We start from the raw sequence: 23,353 nt of genomic DNA on the forward strand, positions 1-23,353 counted from the left end.
TTTTCTTACTTTAAACACTTAGTAATATAAAGAAAAAATGTGCAAAATATTATTTTATATATAATTATTTATTTATTTTTTTTAAAAATAAACCGTGGGTAGCTCGGTCGGCATAACACCAATACTGAATTTCATAAAGATATCACACATGATTATTAAGTACAAATATAAAAGTTCCATCTTAATTTTCGATCTTATAATTTCTTTTTTTGTTCTTTACACATAACAACAATATTCAACCAAAACAAATATAATTGGAATTTTTTAAAAATACTTGGTGAGTTAAATTAAATAATTCAAAATTCTTTTAAACGAATTACATTTAGATCTCTTTTTTAATTATACATTTTCATCTTTTAATATTCAATAAAATTTTAGTTGATATCTTATTTAAAATTATTTTAATCATATTCGTAAGAATAATCTGAATATTAAAAAAAATATAGCGTTATGACGTTATATTAATTAAAAATTAATTTACTATATATTTAATTTTTATGTTATAGTTGATACTCTTTAAAATTTAAATGCTTTATTATATTATAATGATAGAGATTAAAATATAATAAAGATTTTGACAAAATATAAGAAAACGAGATAAAATTCTTGACATGAAGATTAAAATATTAGTTATAATTTTAAAGTTAAAATCCATTGATTTGGAATAGTACAGCAACTGTCCGATTCAACCATAGTTCATGAGTGTATATATATACAGCTATTGGCAATACAACTTCTCACCATAATCAATCTATTTGTATTCAGTGAATTTGATCGATCACTTAAATTGTGATGTCAACGATGAATTCAGTTTGTTTAGAAATGATGAAAGGCATATTGATGGTGTGTTTGGTGTTGCAGATTGTCTCTGCCAAACAGCCAATTAGATGCATACAAAGAGAGAGGGAAGCTCTCCTTCAATTCAAGGCTACACTTGTGGTTGACTACAACATGCTCTCGTCATGGACCACTCCAGATTGTTGCCAATGGAAGGGAATTCGTTGCAGCAACCTTACTGCCCACGTACTCATGCTCGACCTTCACGGAGATAATGACAATGAAGAATATTCACTCCGCGGTGAGATCCACAAGTCATTGATGGAGTTGCAACAATTACAGTATTTGAACCTCAGTTCGAATAATTTTCAAGATATTCATATCCCAGAGTTTTTCTCTTCTCTTAACAACTTGAGATCCCTTGATCTCTCGTATGCTGGTTTTGGTGGAAAAATTCCAAGTAAATTTGGGTCTCTCCCACATTTGAAATACTTAAATCTTGCTGGGAATTCTTTGGAGGGTTCAATCCCTTATCAACTTGGAAATCTCTCCATGTTGCAGCATCTTGATCTCAGTGACAATTATTTAGAAGGAAATATACCATCTCAGCTTGGGAACCTGTTCAACTTGTTATCTTGATGGATATGACAATGCTCTCAAAATGGATGATGGGAATCACGGTGGAGGTCAGTGGCTGTCTAATCTCACTTCTTTAACCCAACTTTATTTGGTCTCTATATCTAATCTCAACGGTTCTCATCATTGGCTGCAAATGATTGGCAAGCTTCCAAAACTAAAAGAACTAAGTTTATCTGATTGTAGCCTCTCCGATCATTTTATCCTTTCAATGAAGCCTTCTAAATTCAATGTTTCTAATTCTCTTTCTGTCTTAGATCTCTCTGAAAACACCTTCACATCGTCCATCATATTCCAATGGGTGTCAAACATGAGTTCAAATCTTATTGAGCTTGACCTTGCTAATAACCTCTTAGAGGCTCTCCCATCAAATCATTTTGCTACTAAGACTGTTAAGCTACCCAAGCTAAGAGAATTAAGGTTATCTGGCTGTCTCCTTTCCGATAATTTTCTCCATTCAATGACTCCTTCGAACTTCAATTTTTCCACTTCCCTTTCCATCCTTGATCTCTCTGAAAACACCTTCACATCATCCATGATATTCCAGTGGGTGTCAAACATGAGTTCAAATCTTATTGAGCTTGACCTTGGTGGTAACCTCTTAGAGGGTTCCCAATCTCATTCTGGCATAAGGATGAAGTCGCTTGAGAGGCTTGACCTCTCAGGTAACGGACTCAAGGGTGGATTTCTGAAATCCATCATGAATATATGCACCTTGCGTTCTTTGAACATGCAAAGAAATAATTTAATTGAAGATCTTCCATCAATTCTTCATAATTTGTCTGGTGGTTGTCTTAGATATTCATTACAAGATTTGGATCTGAGCATTAATCAAATCATTGGCTCCTTAACTGACCTTTCAGTGTTCTCATCTTTGAAAACATTGGATCTTTCTATAAATAATTTAAATGGAGAGATACCTTATGGTACCCAATTGCCCCCTAAGTTGGAGTCTTTGTCGATCCAATCGAACTCCTTGGAAGGTGGTATTCCAAAATCATTTGGGAACGCATGTGTTTTGAGCTCATTGGACCTGTCTTCTAACAATTTGAATACACAGCTCCCAATGATAATCCATCGTTTATCTGGGTGTGCTAGATACTCCCTGCAAATATTGGATCTGGGAGAAAACAAAATCAATGGCACGTTGCCTGACCTCTCAATGTTTTCAACCTTGAAAACATTGGATCTTTCTGAAAATAATTTAAATGGAATACCTGATGGTAGCAAATTGCCCCCTCAGTTGGAGTCTTTGTCGATCCAATGGAACTCCTTAGAAGGTGGAATTCCAGAATCATTTGGGAGCACATGTACTTTGAATTCGTTGGACCTTTCTCATAATAGTTTGAGCGAAGAAGTAAAAGGGATATTTAGTCACTTTTCTGGGTGTTCTGGATATTCACTGCGAGAAATAAAGCTCAATGGCAACAAAATCAAGGGCACAATATCTGACTTCTCAATGTTTTCGAAATTCGAAAGAGTTTGGCTCTCAGGGAATCGATTAAGTGTAAAGATACCTAAAAGCAGCATATTATCATTCGATCAATTGGAGAAAGAGAGTGGAGCTCCAAATTCATTACAAAATGCAGGTACTTTGCAATCACTGCACCTGTCCAATAATAGTTTGAGTGAAGAGCTTCCAACGATAATCCATCACTTGTCAAGATATGCTAGATACTCATTGCAAGAATTAGATCTAAGCATGAATCAAATCAACGGCACTCTGCCCAACCTCCGTCCACTGCTCCCATCTTTGAAAGAATTGGATCTTAGTGAAAACAGGCTTAATGGGACCATTCCTAAAGATGTTAAATTTCCAACAGAACTAGGGAGTTTATATTTGAATTCAAACTCTATGAAAGGTGTGATCACTGACTCCCACTTTGCTAATATGTCTGAGTTATTCTCATTGGACTTGTCTGATAACTCATTGGCCTTGGCATTTACCCACAATTGGGTCCCACCATTTCAGTTGGCCATCATCAGATTGAGATCTTGCAAGCTAGGTCCAGCGTTTCCCAAATGGTTGCAAACACAAAATAACTACACCACTATTGACATTTCTGATGCTGGAATAATCAGATACTGTTCCACGTTGGTTTTGGGCTAAAATAGCGTCGCAAGAGTGGATGGAAATGAATATTTCACACAACAATCTCAAAGGTGTAGTTTCAAATTTTCCACTAAAGAATCTTCAATATTCTCTAATTCTTGCATCGAATCAATTTGAAGGTCCAATACCACCATTTCTACGACGTTCAACGTTTCTTGATCTATCAAACAATAAATTTTCAAATTCTCTTTCATTTTTATGTGCCAGTGGTGTAGCCGATACTTTATACAGTCTAGACCTTTCAAACAATCAATTATCTGGACAAATTCCAGATTGTTGGAGCCACTTCAAGTCACTAGTTTATCTAGATTTGAGTCATAATAAATTTTCAGGAAAGATTCCTACTTCAGTAGGATCACTTCTTCAACTTCAAGCACTGCTATTGAGAAACAATAACTTAACAGAGGAAATTCCTTTCTCGTTGAGAAGTTGCACAAAGTTAGTAATGATAGATATGGCAGAAAATGGATTATCAGGACCTATCCCTACTTGGATTGGAAGCACGTTGCAAGTGTTGCAAATTTTAATCTTAGCAAGGAATCAATTCTTTGGAAGTTTGCCATTACAAATTTGTTATCTAAAAAGCATTCAACTTTTGGATCTCTCACTCAATAATTTCTCTGGACAAATTCCTAAATGCTTCCAAAATTTCACTTCAATGGCTCGAAAGACTCCCTCGAAGGATCATCCAAATCATTTATATTTTTTCAACGCTAATTATATGAGGGGAAATAGGTCTTATGATTTGAATGCAATCTTAATGTGGAAAGGTGCGGAAGAAATGTTCACGAATTATGGGCTTTTCCTTTTAAAAAGCATTGATCTCTCTAGCAACAACTTCTCAGGAGAAATTCCAGCAGAAATAGAGGATTTATTTGCATTGATTTCATTGAATTTATCAAGAAACAATTTGAGAGGAGAAATTCCTTCAAATATTGGAAAGCTTGCATCACTTGAATTTCTTGACTTATCAAGAAACCAATTTGTTGGTTCAATTCCATGGAGTCTTACTCAAATTGATCGACTCACCATGTTAGATTTGTCGCATAACCATCTAAGAGGAGCAATTCCAACTGGTACACAATTACAAAGTTTCAATGCTTCCAGTTATGAAGATAATTTTGATCTTTGTGGGGCGCCACTTGAGAAATTGTGTGTTGAAGGGGAACCACCGCAAGAACCAATTCAAGAGAAAGATGATTCGCTCTTCACTCGTGGATTTTACATTAGCATGACATTTGGATTTGTTATAGGCTTTTGGGGGATCTTCGGCTCAATCTTGATTAAGCGTTCTTGGAGGCATGCTTATTTCAAGTTCTTGAACAATTTCATAGACTCTGTTTATGTCATGGTTGCAATTAAACTTATCAAGTACAGGCGTTGATCCAGAGCATTGCTGGTAATAATGGCTAAAGGTTAGCAGGTAATATACATTTTTATTGTTATTCTAGAATATTAGTAAATTGTTTATAGGATACAGTTTTATAATAAAATGTTTAATAAATTACGGAGTGATATTAGTTGTGATTATAACATTTCATATTTTTTTAACTTTTAATATAATTAATTTTTTAATAATCTAAAAATAGTTTTGAATTAGGCATGAGATAATTTAGAAACCCTTAATTCATAAAAACGGTTATTCAATAAGAATTTTACAATATCATATACATTATCAGACTTGTCAATACTTATTATCATATTATTTTTTATTAATTAAAATAAACTTTACAAATAATATTTGTATCAAAATATTCTAAACCAAAAAACACTAAAAAAAGAAAAAAAAAAGATTTTAAATCACTCTTAAAACTTTGAAAACTCTTGAAAATTACTCCTCAAAAAGTTTAAGTTTAGAGTCTAACTTCTTTTGTAAATTCATGTTTTTAGACCAAGTTTATATACTTATTTTATTATAACAAATTAGTAAAACATCAAAAGAAATTTTACTGTAAGTTTGTCTCTAACAATATGTAAAATTCAAATGTATTGTCAATAGTTTAATATCAAAGATATCATCCAATAATAATATAATTTAAAATTTAAAAAAAAATTATTTAAAAAAATAATATTAAAAGTAAAAAATTACAAAATTAAAAAAATATCACGTCATTGATACTTAACAGATATAATTATAAAGATAATGCTAATTATCAAGAATTTAACTAAAAAAATTATAATGATTTAATTAAAAGATTTTAAATTAGGAAAACCTAATTAAAATTTTAAAGAAACTATAGAGACTAGCTAATCAATTTAACCAAAAGTTTAACATATATAAGTTTTCATAATTTTCTTTGCTCATTCTTGTTATCTTCTCTCATTTTTCTTAATCTTTGTATCGCTTTTCACAATTTCAGTAATTACTTTTCATTTTTAAGATTTTTTTATCTTTGTGTTTTAAAGTTAATGAGTTACATAGGTAATACCTAATCTAAATTATAACTTAGTTATTTTTTAATTCTTGTAACTTATCCAATGAATATCTTTTAATAGTTATGAAAAATAAAAATAAAAATGTGGAGATGAAGATTAAATCGTGTCAAAAAATGTTGAAAAATGCTATCAGTTTTTATTTTTATTTTCAAGCTTGCAGAGGAAACGAAATGTAATATAATAACATTAATAAAAGTTACTATTAATTGAGTCATATTTTTTAAATAGTATGACATTGACAAGGACTAAATATTACAAAATATTCTTATAAAAAATAAAATATAAATTCTTTTAGTATAAAAATTAATTTATAAATAAGTGTCAACCACCAGAACTAACTATGTATTTTAACTTAAAAAAAAAAAATCTTGATTCTCGTTACTTAAAGATACTAATATTATTAGGTGAATGCTTTTCTTATAAGTCTAATAAAATGTGCAAGAATACTAATATTATTGTGATGAACGTATTTCTTATAAGGTAATGACTGTTATCAATTTAGTAATATTGTTATTGTTCAAATTCTTGAAGCATGTTAATGTTATTTTTCTTTTTTTAAATAGGATTCTTTTTAATATTTTCTGGAAGCAATTCAACATGTTTTTGTTTCTTTTATACATTTCAGTGACTCACATTCTTCTTCTTATTTGTCAGTCTCTTGAAGACTTTCATCCTCTTGCATATCCAATATTTGAGCTTGTAATTCTTGGTTAGAGCAAGTTTTCTACAAGTAACGAGGGAGCAAGCTGCAAGCAATTATGTTTCTTCTTTATCAATAGGATATACTTATATTTTGTGTGTTTTGATTATTTAGAAATATCATGTGTTTAAGTATCTTTAATTATAGTTAATTGAATTAAATAAAGTTTTAATTATTTAAAAATTTACAAATTCTTTATTTAGTCACTTTTAGAGAAATAATCTAATCTCCTAAAAATAATTGTTTGTATGTTTTATTAAAGATTTGTTAACTTATTTCATTATTAACTTGTGTTACTTAATCCATGTTATTTAAAGCATCATATTTCTAAATGAAACTGTGGTTTATAAGATTGTTGTTTTTGAAATTAAAATTTAGGAATACAAAAAAACTGAAGGTATAAAAAAAGTGGTTGTTCTTGCTAATTAATTAGGACACTGTGTTTTGAGTTATGAAACTAGTTAACACTGTAGTTGTAGAAGTGGTTGTAGAACACTCTGTAGCTAAAAAAAGTTATAAACTGTACTGTACTCTCACCTCTTCTTCCATGATACTGTTTCCCCAGACGAGGATATCTTCAAAGGAGTTGTGTACCCCTTCATTTAGTCCTGCTCCTATAGGCCTGAGAGAGAGCACATAGACAGCTTTCATAACGAGAAATATGTTTTCGAATATTTCAAGTTTTTCAAGTAGCACTTTTTTTTAAAAGAATGTTCAGATGGAGATTAATTCATGTAAAAAATATAGAAAATCTTTCAATTTTCATTTTTTATTTTAATTTTTAATAATAAAATTAATATATTATATTCCTTTTTTATTTTGATGCTTGCATAAAAAACAAAATATAGTAGAACACCGTTAATAAAATTTACTATTAACTGAATCATATTTTTTAAGTATAATTTAATGGTAATGATCAAAAGTAAAAAAAATAATAATAAAAATCCTTGTATAAAAATTAAAATATAAATTATTTTAATATAAAAATAAATTTATAAATAAGTTTTAACTACAAGAGCTTAATATGTGTTTTAACCTAAAATAAAAACAAAATTCTTGATTCTCATTACCTGATTGTTTTTAAAAAAAGAGTGTAAGATTCCAATATTACTGTGATAAAAGTTTTTCATATAAAGTGATGAACATTATTTGTCATCAATCTAATAATATTGATATTTTTTATAATTTTAAAATATGTTAGTGTTATTATTTTTTTTATAAATAGGATTTTTTAAATATTTTTTGGAAGTAATTCAACATATTTTCATTTCATTTACACATTTGAGATGCTCACATTATTTTTATTATTTTTCAGCTGCTTGAAGACCTCTATCTTCTTGCATATTCAATATTTGACCCTGTAATTCTTGGGTAGAACAAGTTTTCTATAAGTAATGAGTTAAAAATAATGATGGCTTTATGCTTCTTTATCAACAAAATATACCTACGTCTCGTGTGGTTTAATTATTTAGAAATATTATGTATATAACTTTGTTTATAGTTGTTTGGCTTAAATAAAGTTTTTAGTTAGTAAAAAATTTGCAATTTTTAATTTGGTCATTTTTAATAATTTAATTTAATTTTTAAAAAATATTTTTTAATGTATATTGGTTAACATATTTCATTACCTAAATACATCTAATTGAGTTGTCTCATATAATTTAATTAGAATATGATGTATATAAGACATGTCGTTCAAAGTATCATATTTCATAATAAAATTATTGTTCATAAAGTTATGAATTTTTAATTATATTTTAGGAATAAAAAAATTGAAGGTGTAAATGTGATATTGTCGTTTATATCAAATTCATATTCTATTATATTATATGAGACAATTGAGATGTTATATAAATAAATGCTAAAAAATTTTAAGAAATTATTTATAAAAATAATATGAAAAATATAAATTGAGCAACTAATTTAGAATAAATTAAATATAAATGATCAAATAAAAAATTATGTAAACATAATTGTTTGAAATTGAATATACTAAAGTTGTCATTATGCTTTTAGTAGTGTTGTACTTGTAATGAAATTTAAATTTCCACTTATCTTAACAATAACTTACTTAAATGGTTTTATAATTAAAATTTTGTTTTCATAAAAAAAAATTTGAGTTAAAAATATTTGCTTAAAGAAAGTTTTAACCTTTTACAGCATGCCTCATTTTCAATCTTCAAAAATTAAAAGAAATAAGAAAATTAAAAAGACAAATTTATGAATTAAAAATCGCTTCAATTTTCAAAATATGCATAAATCTCAATTTTTATTTTTAAAAAGTTATGAAATGAAACTATGCACTTATGCAGTAAAAATATTATACTATTTTTTTAAAAAAGAAATTAAATAAATTCAAATTTTTTTAGTAAAATTATCAGCTTTAGTTCATATTGTTTCTTTGGAGGATTAATGAGTAGTTCATCTTTTATTTACAACAAATAATTTTGAACAATTAGCTTAACTTTTATTACCACTTCATTTTAACTCATCAACTCAGCATCATTTTCCTCAAATAATGTCTCTTCCTCTAATTATTTAGATATTTGTTGAACTTGCATGTTGAAACTTCAAAGAGTAGTACTTTTCCTCTCAAAGGTGAAATTTATTTCAACCATGAATATTTTTAAAACATCTGTTATGTGATGGTTCCTCATGAATGTTCTACACAAAGTGGTTACGGTGAGTAAAAATACGAATAATAAATTTGTTCTTCCTCTTAATGATTTTAAACATAATATAAAAATTCATTCCACCCTTGAGTATAGGTATTAGGATGGTTATTTCTTCATTTAAAATCACTAACAAATGTGGACAAAGCTTTGTGATATTTATTGTTGAAAAGTGCATATATTTGAAGGATAAGGGTAAGTAAATTGTTTTATTTAACGTAGTTTGCAAATAAGTCATTTGCATCATTGACTTCAACTCATGTATCCCCTTATTGTACAAAATGGTTCAATATAATCATAAATCTTGTACCTTGAACACGGAACAAAATAAGAAATAAAATAAAAGAAAATAACTCAAAAATTAATAGAAAAAGTATCCAAATTAGTGTATCATTTGCTTTTATTAATATTAATTTATCGAATCACTAATAACAACACCAAAAGCTTGATAAGAAAAAATTTGATAATTGCAATAAGTTGTGTCAAGTAATAAGTATAAACATTGTTGTAACATCTTCTTTTTCATTATTCAGTAAATGATATTTTCTTTGATATTAAGTAGTATTAGAACATGTTTAAAAGTGAATTATAGAGGTTTTTAGAAAATGTTTGGTGCAGGGTATCTTGCTCAAGCGAGACTGAGCGCCCAGAAATATAAGAATTTCAAGGTAATCTCGCTTAGGTGAGATGATTCTCGCTCAAGCTAGATAGGATAAATCTAGCTAATCCGTCACCTTACTCAAGAGAAAGTGATCTCGCTTAGGCGATGACTCACAAGAAAAACATCTTGATCTTTGGACGTTATCTCGCTCAGACAAGATGGAGCTTGCCCAAGCAAGATGTTCATCGCTCAGGCGAGATGTTCCTCGCTCAAGCCATAGCGCGCAAGGCTGAGGGGTATTTAAGAGATTTCTAGCATGAAAATTTCATATTATTCCAAACTCACGTTCTTCTCTCATGTTCTTTGAACTCTCTCTTTCCTCTTCCAGAGAAAAGCCTTAGAAACTCTGAAATTATTCTAAATTCAAGCTCAAACTTCGACTCTACGGAATCATTGGTGAGCGTCTTAGAGCTCGAACTTCTCCGTTTCACTTTTATTTTCTCCATTTCTTCTTTTCTCAAAAAGCACTTTTCTCTGTAAGGTGTAAAATGACCTTGGTGCGTGAACCATCTTTTTCACTCTTCCCTTCACTAAACTTGTCTTTTTAAGGTAAGGAGAGTTTTATCTTGTTAATAAGAAAGTGGTATGTTTGTGTTCATGAAAATGATGTGATGAAATGTATGATTTTGAGTATATGTTGGATGAAAACATGTTTTTGTTATGTTTGAAGCATGTTTTGTGATGTTTGATGATGTGTATGATCCTTATTCTGAGTGTATATGCATGTATGTGATGGACTGAGTCTGAGGTTGACCAACCCTCAACAATGATTGATTAATGTATGATGTAATAATGAACTAGAGTAAAATAGAAAGATAACAATATGAACAATATGTTAGTAAAAGAATAATGAGTTTGAGCCATAATAACTAATGATAAGAGTAGATCTATAATAAGAAATATAGAGACAAGATGGGAAATATAGAAAGAGAAATGAAATAAGAAAGGAAAAAGATAAGGACAAGTGTGGATAGTTCAAAGATACACTAGATGTGTGAAAGACGGAGGCAATTGAGAGATCTTGAGGTAATAAGGGTGGTGGATGCTCTTCTTGAGTGCATAAGAAATGAGAATAAGAGCACCACAGGCCTCACTTATTTCCTGACTTAAACTTTTGACCATGTTGTTGCTAAAAGGGGTTGGGTCAACACACGTTATATCCGTGTAGCTGCGGCTATCCATTAACTATCTATGCTAAAGAAGATTTAGACTTAACTGTTGACTGACAAAGTTATCACTATTTGAACATGATTTTAAAGTGATAATCATGATTTTAACAAAAATAGAAAACAAGAAAAACAGAATACAATAAAATAAAATAGTTAAAATTTAAACATATAAAAGAGTTAGGGTAGGATCCTCTTAAATCTGATTATAAGAAATCAAATTCCATATGAACTCAAGTTCCAATTTCCAATTAAAAATTAAATTTATTGAATTCAAAAAGTAGTTTTAGGTCAAGTGAAAAAGGATAAGAATTTTTTATTTGTATTCTCAAATGAGAAATCTATCTCTCAAGCGAAATTTTGCAACATAAATGATTAGCTCTCTATTGTGTACTCTCACTCAAGCGAAAATATCAACAAAAAGTAGTAATTTTTATCTGATTTTCTTGTTCAAGCGAGAATTCTCGAGAAAAGAAGAGTATTTAAGTGATTCTGGCATTTTGAAAACATAAATCTCAAAGAAAGTAACTATTCCCATCCCTTTCTTTTCTCTCACTCCCTTCCCCAACGATAAAAACCTTGAAACTCTAAAACCCCTCTCATATCCGAGCTTTCTTGATTTTGTGGAGATTGATCTTCTAATCTCACTTCTATTCCTTCATTTTCTTCCTTCTCAAAAGTTATTCTACTTTGTAATGCTTAGGGAGATCCTGATTTTTTAGACAACATCTTCGATCACAACTTTGCAGCTTTCTTATGGATCTTAAGAAGAACTGGATCTTAGAGACACCATCTCTTATTTTTTGGTTGTGAGAGACCTATTTTCAGGTAAGGAGAGTTGATCTCAAACCTTGACTCCAATTTATATGTTTTTGGCTTAAAAACTCAAATTTTTCTTATTTTGGATAGTAGATGCCTAATGTTGTCTTAGAACTAAAACTATACAATACTGAATTTAAAGAAAATAGAAATGAAAATAAAATCCTAAGCTAATCTTCTGCATCTTCCTCTTTTGAACTATCCTCATTTTCTTCATCTTCTCATCCATTTCTAAAAAATCCCTAGAAGAGTGTTGAAACAAGTGTTGAAAAGAGGGAGGTTGTTGAAGGTAGTAGCTCTCTAGCATTGGGCATTCTCCACTTTAAATTCATACAACTGCTCCTTGGTCATGCCCATTTTCTTTCCAAAACCAGAGAAGTCCTACTGCCCATCTTGCTTCTCAACAGAGATTTGCAGAACTCTATTGATGTTTGCAGAAAATTTCGCCTCTACACCTCTAACCATGATGTGGTGGTAAGGTAATTGCTCTCCCTTAGTCCTTACTCTCTTCTGAATTTTCTCCACAAATTTAGAATGATCACTTTCAGCTAGCTCAAGGTTCCTATCATGAACTATCTTTCTTGTTAAGATATTAGCTTTGAAGTAGTTCTGATGAGCTATGCTTCTGAACCTTAGATCATGGTCAGATACAGCCCTTGATGATGAGGCACCTCCAAACCTGCACCTCCTTGATTATAGATTTCCCTTAGGTGTGCTTGCCATTTCTTAGCTAAAATCACAAATAAAGTGTGGAAAGAATGAGTTTCAAGACTTATCAAAATGCAACAAATATTTCAGTAAACTAAGTATTTTTTCTAACTCAAAACATAGAGAATATGTTGTCCTAAGATTGTATACATCATCAACAATTCATCAATCAAGTACAAATCATCCAATTTCAGCAATACAGAGTGCAGAATAGCATTCAGGTTCAACTTAAATTTTAATCAATCATGTGTAGTGTGGTAATGTAATGCACTATGATCAGCTATATTTCAATCAAATTTCAATGGTAAACATGTGAATTTTAGAGTAGTGAAATGCAATACAGTAACTAGTAATTCATAACATCATAATCAATCCATTACAGCAACCAAAATTTACATTAACACCCACTAAATTCACTATGAAAGCCTTTTCTGCAAAGAGAATTATCAAAAATTATTTCAGAATTATGCAGAGTGCATGTACACAAATTCTAACATCACAATGCAGTCCAATCAAAATTAAATTCGTAGAGAATAAGCCCTATATTCAAACACCAAACATTGCAACATGTTCATGTGAAAAACTCTAATGTAGTGTCAAATCTCAATAAAAAATAACAATTTCAGTATGGAATCAACCCTATTATCTTTCAGTTACACATCTAAATCAATAATTTCATAGAATTAAGCCCTAATTCAGATTTGCTAATTTTCCACAATTTTTCCTTTTCAAGAATTCTAATCAGAAATTATGAAATTGGAGGAAGAATTACCTGGAATTGGAGTGCAGGAAATATGTAATTGTACTTGCAAATGAGAGAATTGAAATTAATCAGCAAGCACAGGGTTAGAAATGTGTAGGGTTTGATGAAAATCTACGTTTTTAGGTTTTTAGGTGTTCTGCGTTTTCACTTTGAGTGAACAGAGTTAACACTTAAAATGATACCTAAGGAAAAAACAATGCGCGTGTTAACTTCAAGTGCATAGAGTGTCAATGTGGAGCATAAAACAGATTTGTGTAAACACTTTAAGTGACCAAAGTGTTAACGCGGGAGCAGTTTTCTAGATTTTCACCAAACACCCATGTGCGTTAACACTTTAAGTGGACAGAGTGTTAACTCTCATGGTATTGTAGCTGCACGTTAACACTTCAAATCCTGAAAGTGTTAACGCGCAAGTCTTGAAATTGCAACTCAATGAAAACAGCTTTGCGTAGCCACTTCAAATGCACAAAGTGTTAACTTCAATTCAAAATGGCACAGTTATGAGCAATTGCATGTTCACTTTAAGTGCTTAAAATGAACACTTAAGTAGTGAACTCCATAAAAACAGCTTCTACGCCTCAACTTTGCTTCCTCAAAGTGATTACTCAATTGATGAACATCCTTTTAAACACAATTTCATCACTTTGTCTCATTCATTCTTGCTTGAATTAACACCTACAAGATCAAAATTCAGATTGCACCTCATTATTACTATGAAAACTCAGAATTAGCTACTTCTTCACACTCAAAATTCAAAAGCATGCAGAATTTTAAAATTCAAAGCTATACAAAATAAAAAATCCTAATCTATCTTCTAATCACATGAAGAAGTACACAAACAAAATATTTACTAAGAAATCAGAAACAAAGAAATGGAAGAAGGAATCTGAATTATTCATAACAAAAGTGTAAAAACAAAACTAATACACAAACAATTATGAACATGTACATATTTTTATGTTTTCTTTGTTTAGTTAAGCAGGAAATATGATGCAATTCAGCACATGACTCAAAAAGTGAACCACTAAGAATTCAATTTGTCAAGAATTGAAGGCATTCATGTATGAAAATTCCATGAGTTCATCAATCATCATCAAATTCAGAAAATATGTCCCCTATAATATCTCACATTCTCAACCAATTGCCTAGTTTTAAACTTAATTTCAGACATCATGCACTCAAGAACAACAATGAACATTTCTCTAATTCCCCAACATAAGAACTATAAAATCAGAAATGCAAGGTTGGATAGAGATTTACATGGATTAAAGGTGCAGATGTAATGTAGAAGTGATGCAATTGATTTGATACCCAGAAAAATTTGGAAATAAAAGCTCAATGTTAAGGGAAGAAATTTATAAAGCAGTAGAAAATGATGATGAAGTATTTATGTAGTTATGTTAAAACATGTAACTACTCTTAGCAAGAAAAATGGATGTTCCAGCAATTATAACACCCCTTGCACACTCTTTAAGCTTGTACATAACCACTTTTTGGGCTTAAAGTGGAAGTTCTAGCAAACCACAACAAGCTACCTCAGAAAACTCCCTTGTATGTTGATATTTTCTTTGCCAAAAACAATTACAAAGCAACCAGAAATTCAGATTATGCAGAAAAATAAAATCAAAAACCAAAAATCAGCAAAATTAAAAAGGAAAGAAGTGTGAGTTGCCTCTCACAAAGCGCTCTTTTAACGTCACTAGCTTGACGCCTATTAATCTTTGATTCTAAGAGATGATTTTGATGATAATGACTCTTGCTCTATCTTTAAACGTTTCCCTTTTTTCTCACCAACTTGTTGTTCTTCATTTAATTTAAAACTTGGATGAAATAATAGTGGAGGAACTTCCAGCAGCTTGATATATTCAACAAGCTTCCTTTCATTCTCTTTATTATCTTCATATCTAATTCCATTAAGAATCTCTTTTAGAATAGAATCATCATTCTGTTTTTCCTGCTTAGAATTCTGCAGTCCTTGAGGAAATTGAAGCTTTTTGCATTTAGCTTCATCTATTGGCTTGCAAGCATCTTCAAACAACCGCTTTTTGGTTCTTTTTGGTTGTATCTTGCTGCTGTCTTTTGGTTCTTCTTTCTTTAAAATTGTTAACTGCTCTTTCTTGCAATCCTCTTGTAGCCTATCTTGAATATTGATTTCTTCATATTTATCTAATGCTCTCTCTTTTTTAGCAGCTTTGGGACTTGAAATTTCCACCTCACTCCTTGTGAAAGCAGCTTGGCATTGCTCTATTTAGTTCATCATGGTGTTGCTAGGAAATTTCTCATCATTCCTATTTAACAATTATTCTGAAATTTGTCCTATGTGCATCTTTATCTTCTTGATGGATGCATCTTGATTCTTGAAACTTGATTGAGTAAATTTCATGAATTGGAGCAAAGTTTTTTCAAGTTCATTATTTCTGTTTAGAAGAGTCTTTGAAGGCTGTTGTCCTCTTTGAAGTTGAGAATATGATGCTTGAAAATAAGGCTGTGAAAAATAAGGACTGGAGAAAGGTATTATTGCAGCAGAAAATTGTTGATTCCAATCACAATATGGCTGCCTCATTTTAGCTTAATATTGATATACATGAGGAAAGGTAGATTTAGGTCTTTGAAAATTTTCTCCATAATTGATTTCTTATTGAAATTCTGGTGCAGCCACATCATAAGTTTCATTCACATGGTTTTCACTGTAAAAATCACAAACCAAGGGGTTAGTTTGGGCAACTCCAACTCAAAAATTATTAATTAAAGCATCAAAAGCATCTGCTTCACAAGCTTCTACTCTTGCAACTTAGTTGTGGTAAAAATTCTGATACATGTTGGTTGCCATCAACAATAGAGCAACTTATTTTTCTGGTTTTTCCTTGCATACAAAAAGAAAGTAAACAAAATTCAAATGAAATCAGTAACCAAGCAAAATAAAATCTAAAACTACGCAGAAAATTACAAAACAAAACATGCAGAAAACAAAGAAAATTATGCAGAATGAAATTTACAACTATGCAGAAACTATACAAAAAGTAGGAAAAAAATTATGCAGAAAAATTAGAAAGTTAGTAGAAAAATTAGAAATTAAAACAACAAAAAGAAATGCTCAATCTAGTCATCTTTCTGCTACTAATGATATTGAAAGTAAATAATCCCTGGCAACGGCGCTAAAAACTTGTCACAAAATTATAGAACTAACTAACAAGTATACTAGGTAGTTGTAGCAAGTAATAAAATTTAGAAATTAATGTGAGTCTCAAGTATCATCCTCAGGGATTAGGTCTATCAATTATCACTTCACAAATCAATAACTAGTTGAGCTAACCGAAATTAGAGTGTTTTGAATCATTTAACAAACAAAAACAATAAAGTGCAACAATTTGAAAAATATAGCAAAATAGAACTACTAATTTTGTAATGATATGTAATTGAAGTTAGGATTGATTTCACTTCTTTATCAATTGCAAAATTGAATGAGATCTGAACTCTAAGTTCCTTAATTGATTAATGATCAATTTCACTAGATTAATCAACCGACAATTCCTTGCCTCATTGATCTTAATATCTAACTAAACTACCCTAATTTCTTAGGTGTAATTCAATCAAAGGCATTAGGCATTAGAAATTAAGAGATCACGAATTTTTATCCCTAAGATATCCTTAACCTTGACATTCAATTCAGATCTGAGAAATAAACTTAATTTTCATTGATGAAGATTCCTCTAAGTTCAATTGAATGAATGATCAATTCACAATTGTATTAAGGAAAGAATTAAACGTTTAATACAATCAATTTACAATGTCAAAATTGGATTCATCAATCCTTAACAAAAAGAAATCAAAACATATTCTTAAAAGAAAAAGAGAGAGAAAGAGTAGAAGAAGAGGAGATGTAGAATTTCTTCATAAATTCAATCCCCAGCCTGATTCCTCAAGGTCCAGAGCTTGGAAGTCACCCCTAATCTCCCTCTCTAACTCTCCTAAGGTTTAGAAATGAAAAGACAACAAAAAATGGCAAAAGACTTTCAAATCTGAACTCTTAACAACTATTTATAGTTTTGTTCTGCCTTTTCCACTTTCACACATTAATCTCTGAAGATTATAGCATAAAAGGTCTTCTAGAAGCTTTTATAACTGAATTAGGAACTCAAATTGTCCAAAGTCGACACTCACATTGATTTCCAAATTTTATTACTTGCTACAACTACCTAGTACGCTTGCTAGTTAGTTCTATAATTTTGTGACACGTTTTTGGCGCTATTGCCGGGGATCAAAGTGTTAACGTGCAGCTGCGCGTAGACACTCTAAGTGATTAGAGTGTTAATGCGCAGGGTTCCTGGGCAAATTAGCCTTGGGCATTATCACTCTCAGCAATTAGAGTGTTAACGCGCAGGCTTCTTCAGAAATTTTGTTGCTGGAGTGTTCACTTTCAATACTTAGTGTTGTTACGCACTTAATCTTCATAAATTTTCTTCTTCAAAGTATTAACTCTATGCACCCAAAGTGACTACGCCCAATACATAACACTTGATTTTTCATCTTTTAAGCCCAATTCATCAACTTTCTTCACTTGAATATCAACTCAAACATCTTCAACTCAAGCTTCTGCATAAAATTAAGTCTTTTTAAGCAAAATTGTCCAGAATTGGAATAAAATCTAAAATTTTAAACTATTTACATAATTATGAATATTAATACAATTTTTATGGTATTTTCAAGTTTATTTACTAACAAAAACTATACAAAAAATGTAGTAAAATGTGAATTTATCAGTAGCACCAGCAGGTCTACCTCTACCAGCCATAGTTCTAATTACTATAAAATCAAATTTTCACACATAAGCACATTTCATTTCAAATTCACAGCATACAAACAATCCAAATATCTCAACCAATCACACAATGCACAACCACTAAGTTGCATCAACACACAGCTCCTAATCAAAACTTAGAACATCTACTCTCGATAAACTAGTCCCATTGCCGAGGCTGGTTTGGATGAACTGCTCTGATACCAAATTGTAACATCCTTCTTCCAAAAGTTCATACATTGTATAATTCACCATTCCAAATCAATAACTGTATACAAGGTTTTAGTATATCGATATTTTATCAAAATTAAATGTCGAACCGTCCGATTACAGGTAAATTTTCACAAGTATTTTCATCCACAATACAGCTGGTACAACAAAATGTTAAGTGTTGTGGTAAATAAAATCTAACTTTATAAGTTTAAAGCTGTACAACAAGTTACAAAATGATTATACAAATGTACAAAACTTAAAAATATTTACATTACTCAATTACTGTAAAATAAAACCCAGAGCAGCCTCGCCCAAAACCAACTGCTGAAGATCGGTCCTACTCATCTCCAACATCCTAACTCTCTATCGCAGCTAGGTCTTCTGAGTCTAGGTCATCATCCGAACCTAGATACCTATCACCAGAGTCAGCTCTAACCTCTGTCCCAATGATCTGCTCAACGGTCCATTGGGTAAGTCTCCTAAGAGAGTTGTGGTCGTGGCAGGTGTAAAGATAAGTAAGGGCTGCTGGGGTTCTAACTGTACCTCTGTACATATATACACATAGGGTTTGGTGTATCCTGCTCCTAGGGAAGTCAAAAGGAATACTACAGGCAAAGTCCATTTCTATCACCACAAAAACCCTAGATTCATCCTCTACTAAAACAACAAATTTAAAATAATTAACCCTTTGGTATTCATTAAATACATAATTTAGTCTAAAATCTACAGAACTATCTACTAGCCTAACTCTTTCCTGGGGCTCTGTCATCCTGATTCCCTAAAATTATTAGTAAGGATAAGCATCTATTCTATCCTTACACACATTTATCATACAGTTATACTATCCAACACAAATACCATGTAACAATCAGTCTTGCATGTTCATCACATAACACATTCACATCACACATAACATTCAACAATTCATTATGCAGTTTCAGTTCTCATATTCTATTACACACTTCCAGTGCACTGTGATCTCAGATACGGATGCCTTCAGCTGTCACGACCCCTTTTTGTAAGGAATCGAGAACATTATTTTTTTTTTACATCACATACTTATTTAAGGTAAATAAATAATAGAGAATATAGTATAAAATTCACTTCTCATTCAAAATAAAACAAAGTTTCTTACAACAAATATCCAATAATACAACATAATATTACATTTAGTTCATAATATTCAAAATACCCAAAATTATACTACGTAGCTCCCTCTAATGAGGTCTCAAAATATAAGGAAAAAGGACTTGGATGCAATATTACTCGACTTCAGCTTCTATCATTTCTCCACTGGTCCCTCAGCCTGTGAAGTAGATGCTACATCTGCTCACGTACCACCGTACGATCATCGCAGTACACACGCACACAACGACATAGAAAGAAATGCAAGGGTGAGCTTACCAAACTTAAAATAAAATCATATATATAAAGTAAAATATTTATCACAGCAATAATCCCATGCATTTCCAGCCCATCTAATGCACAGCATGAAAACGGTTTCCAACTGGTTTCACAACCTAAGTAATCCAGAAGGAACCGAGCCGGTCCGGGAGTGACCCATTCCGGTATCTGGATCCAGACAGCACAGCACAGCAGCTCAGCATGAACTTACCGTTACACGTCTACCCACCTAAACATGTAACTCGGCTCTATAATGATACAAAACATATATCTCAGCATGATGCACACCGCCAAAGTTATTTTAACAGCTCAGCTAAGGCAAGTTTAAGATAGATCAGCCAAAATCTCAGCATTTTAAATCAATTAAGAGCAGTTACAGCTTAGAAAATAGCTTTTATTCAATAGATCTAACAAAATCATATCAAAACATCTTAAAATAGCATATTAAACCATTCAAAACGTAGTTCATAGGTTAAAGTAAACTCCCCTTACCTCAGAAAGATGATTCACACTAGATCTACCGAATATTACGTGTTTTAATGCAAGATTCACCGAAGATTCGGCTTTAGAACGAAGTTTCTCCTAAGAACATCATGAACTTCTATGAGAAAGAGAAGAATAAGAGAAATGAACGGTAAATCTAGCTTCAAACTTAAAGAAACTTAAAGAAACTTACTTCAAATCCTTCAGAATAGACGTAGAATCTCAGATCTGACGAGAAATCTAAGTTTAGGATGGTTTAGTATGAGAGAAATGGTGGTTTTTGGCCTTAGAACCTTTGAGAACCTTGGATAGGGGTGAAGAAATGAAAATTTCGTGTGAAGCCCCCTTTTTATAGAAAATTTTCAAAATTTACTGTTCACCGCCTTACTGTTCACGCCGGAAACACTGTTTAGGGCACTATTCACGCCAGAAAATACTGTACACGCACTATACGCGTATGTGACGTCAGCCATGACGTCATGATGATGTCACTGATGACGTCAGCAGTCACTGTTCATACGCAGTTTTCACTGTTTCATACACGGTTTGTACGCGGTTTGCACTGTTCATAGGCAGTTTTACTATTCATCTGACACTGTTCATACGGTACTGTTCACTTTTTTTTTTTTAATTAATTTCAAACTCCATCTAAATCTATTCCAATACCAAATAATCCTTCAATTAACATTGAACAAGTATAAAATATTATAGATTACTCAATAATAAATCTCTAGCCTGACATCAGCATTTCTGAGGTCTTACTCAGCTAGGTAAATAGTCGTCGGTTAGCTCATATACAAAGATACAACCTGTACAATGTCTGGCCCTTTAGCAAAGGCGTAATCAGGAGTCTAGTCAGGAAACAAGTGTAAAGCCATGTGACGCATTAGCTCTCAACAAAGTATGTACACATACGTGAATGTCGCTCACTACCCTACGTTTTCCCGAGATTCTCATTGTCTCCGGACTCTATACTCCTAGTGTATCTATGTAACTATCCACACTAGATTCAATCCATATACGACTCTTAGAGTCATTCTCAACATTATTCTCTTTCTCACTTATAAGATCGTGTTTATCAGAGCACTTCCGGACTAAGTCCATTCCCACTCATTTCATACATGTATTTACGCATACAATTCCAACAGTGTATCTTGTCACAACAATATTAATTCAGCAGATCATTTTACTCAAACATATTTCATAGAATCATACACCAATATCACTCAGCAAGTCTCATAACCGTACACCTTAAGTACTCATCACATAATGCAAATAAGCATATAACGGCCATTTGGCCCAATCGACCAATCAATCCAACCAATCAAACAGACATATTTTCATCCATACTTCACATCACAATTATCTCAATCAGCTATTTTTCTCCCACACTCACATAACAGTGCTCTATGAGCATAAAATAATATTATATCATAATGAAAAAATAAAGCTCTCCTTACTTCGAGGACGAGTTCAAGAGATTTCCATCAGAACAAAAACAGGAAAAATGATCGGTAAAAATAGAATTTGAACTGAAGAAACTTACATGAGATCGTTCAGAATCACAGTCTGAACTTGATTATGGAGAGAAATCAGAGTTTCTAAGGCTTTAATCTGAGTAAAAGGAGGAGAGAGTTCAGAGAAATGTAAGGGATTCACGTGAGTTTAAGTTTAGAATGAAATTTTCATGCGGGAAATCCCTTAAATACCCTCAGCCCCCGCGCGTCTCACTTGAGCGACAGTCCAGCTTGCTTGAGCGATGACATCTCGCTTGGGCGACCGACAGCTTACCTGAGCGAGATATGCAAACAGCAATCTCGAATCTTCTTTTCTGATACACTCGCCTGGACGAGTTCCATCTCGTCTGAGCGAGCTCCATCTCGTCTGAGCGAGATGGTGTCTAGAGAACATGACATTCATCTTGTGAGTCCTTGCCTAAGTGACCTAATCTTGCTTGAGCGAGATCACCAACTCACTTGAGCGAGGTCACCCTCGCCTGGGTGAGGCAGCAACAGGATCGATCTTATCCCATTCTCGCCTGGGCGAGCACCTCCTTGCCTGAGCGAGGTAGCCCTGGAACCGCCTTTCCTTGTACGAGTCATCTCGCTTGGGCGAGATTCACCTTGTCTGAGCGAGATCTCCTGTGCCAAACTCCTCCAAAACCCTTCCAATTCACTTCTAAATACATTCCAACACTAATTAACATTCAATACACGTAAATTAAAGAAAAGTGAAAAGAGGATGTTACATTGATTATATATACTAGCTAGGTAATTTTATTCTAAATTGGTAGAGTGAAAAACAACTTGGATTAATGTAAAACTAATCAAAGGGCCCGATTGTAAAATCTTAATTTGACTTACATAGGATATTTTTTAAATAAAGAATGAACAAAACTAAACTGAAAAATCCTTTTCAAAAACATGTAAATAAAAACTTAATATAAAAATTATAATTTGTAGAATTGAAATACATAAATTCATAATCATTAAACGTGAATTAAACATGTTTAAAAACATGACAGTTTCGTCTCCTCGCTGAAAGAAAAAAACTAAAAAAATTCAATGAAGTTTTCTTTTGATCCCCGTGAAAATTATGGCTGATCATTTTTGTAACAATAAATAATTTATTTATTAAAATTAATAAAATATATCATAGGATAAAATTGTATAGTGTTAAATTTATAGTTTGTAATAACAATTTAAGAGGGATTATTAAAACAAAGCAACTTAAAACTTAGTGACTTTCTCTTTTTAACAGCTTTTGATGCTTGTAATGTACTTCTAATAGTTTGTAAATAAAGTCTAATGTGCAAACTGCAAAACTTGAACTGATATGTTTCTTCAATGCAAAATTTGTGATCCATTCCGTAACATAGCATTGTTTTCTGATTCACAGAGAAGCAATTATTGAAGCTGCAAACTGAAACGAGAAAGAGAGTATGAAGTGGTTTGGACATTTTGATAGTGCATGGCAGCAACAAAGAGATGATGGAGAGTTTTGA

At 31.6% G+C, this 23,353-nt stretch overlaps 3 protein-coding genes across 3 annotated transcripts; all 3 read left to right on the forward strand.

The window, feature by feature from the left end:
• The first annotated feature begins 801 nt into the window (after positions 1-801).
• Positions 802-1,416, forward strand: LOC113866619 (receptor-like protein 19). Its single transcript, XM_027501435.1, has one exon. It carries the CDS (start codon positions 802-804, stop codon positions 1,414-1,416), a length of 615 nt encoding a protein of 204 aa, XP_027357236.1.
• On the forward strand, positions 1,138-6,908 carry LOC113867894 (receptor-like protein EIX1). The gene is made up of 2 exons (XM_027503402.1): positions 1,138-4,949; positions 6,617-6,908. Exon 1 carries the CDS (start codon positions 1,439-1,441, stop codon positions 3,521-3,523), a length of 2,085 nt encoding a protein of 694 aa, XP_027359203.1. The 5' UTR covers positions 1,138-1,438; the 3' UTR covers positions 3,524-4,949; positions 6,617-6,908.
• LOC113866620 (receptor-like protein EIX2) lies at positions 3,543-4,910 on the forward strand. Its single transcript, XM_027501436.1, has one exon. The coding sequence runs from the start codon at positions 3,543-3,545 to the stop codon at positions 4,908-4,910; it is 1,368 nt and encodes a 455-aa protein (XP_027357237.1).
• Positions 6,909-23,353: the final 16,445 nt, after the last annotated feature.

Source organism: Abrus precatorius, unplaced genomic scaffold (genome assembly GCF_003935025.1).
Source record: "Abrus precatorius isolate BTA unplaced genomic scaffold, Abrus_2018 Scaffold5, whole genome shotgun sequence".
Classification (NCBI taxonomy): Eukaryota; Viridiplantae; Streptophyta; class Magnoliopsida; order Fabales; family Fabaceae; genus Abrus; species Abrus precatorius.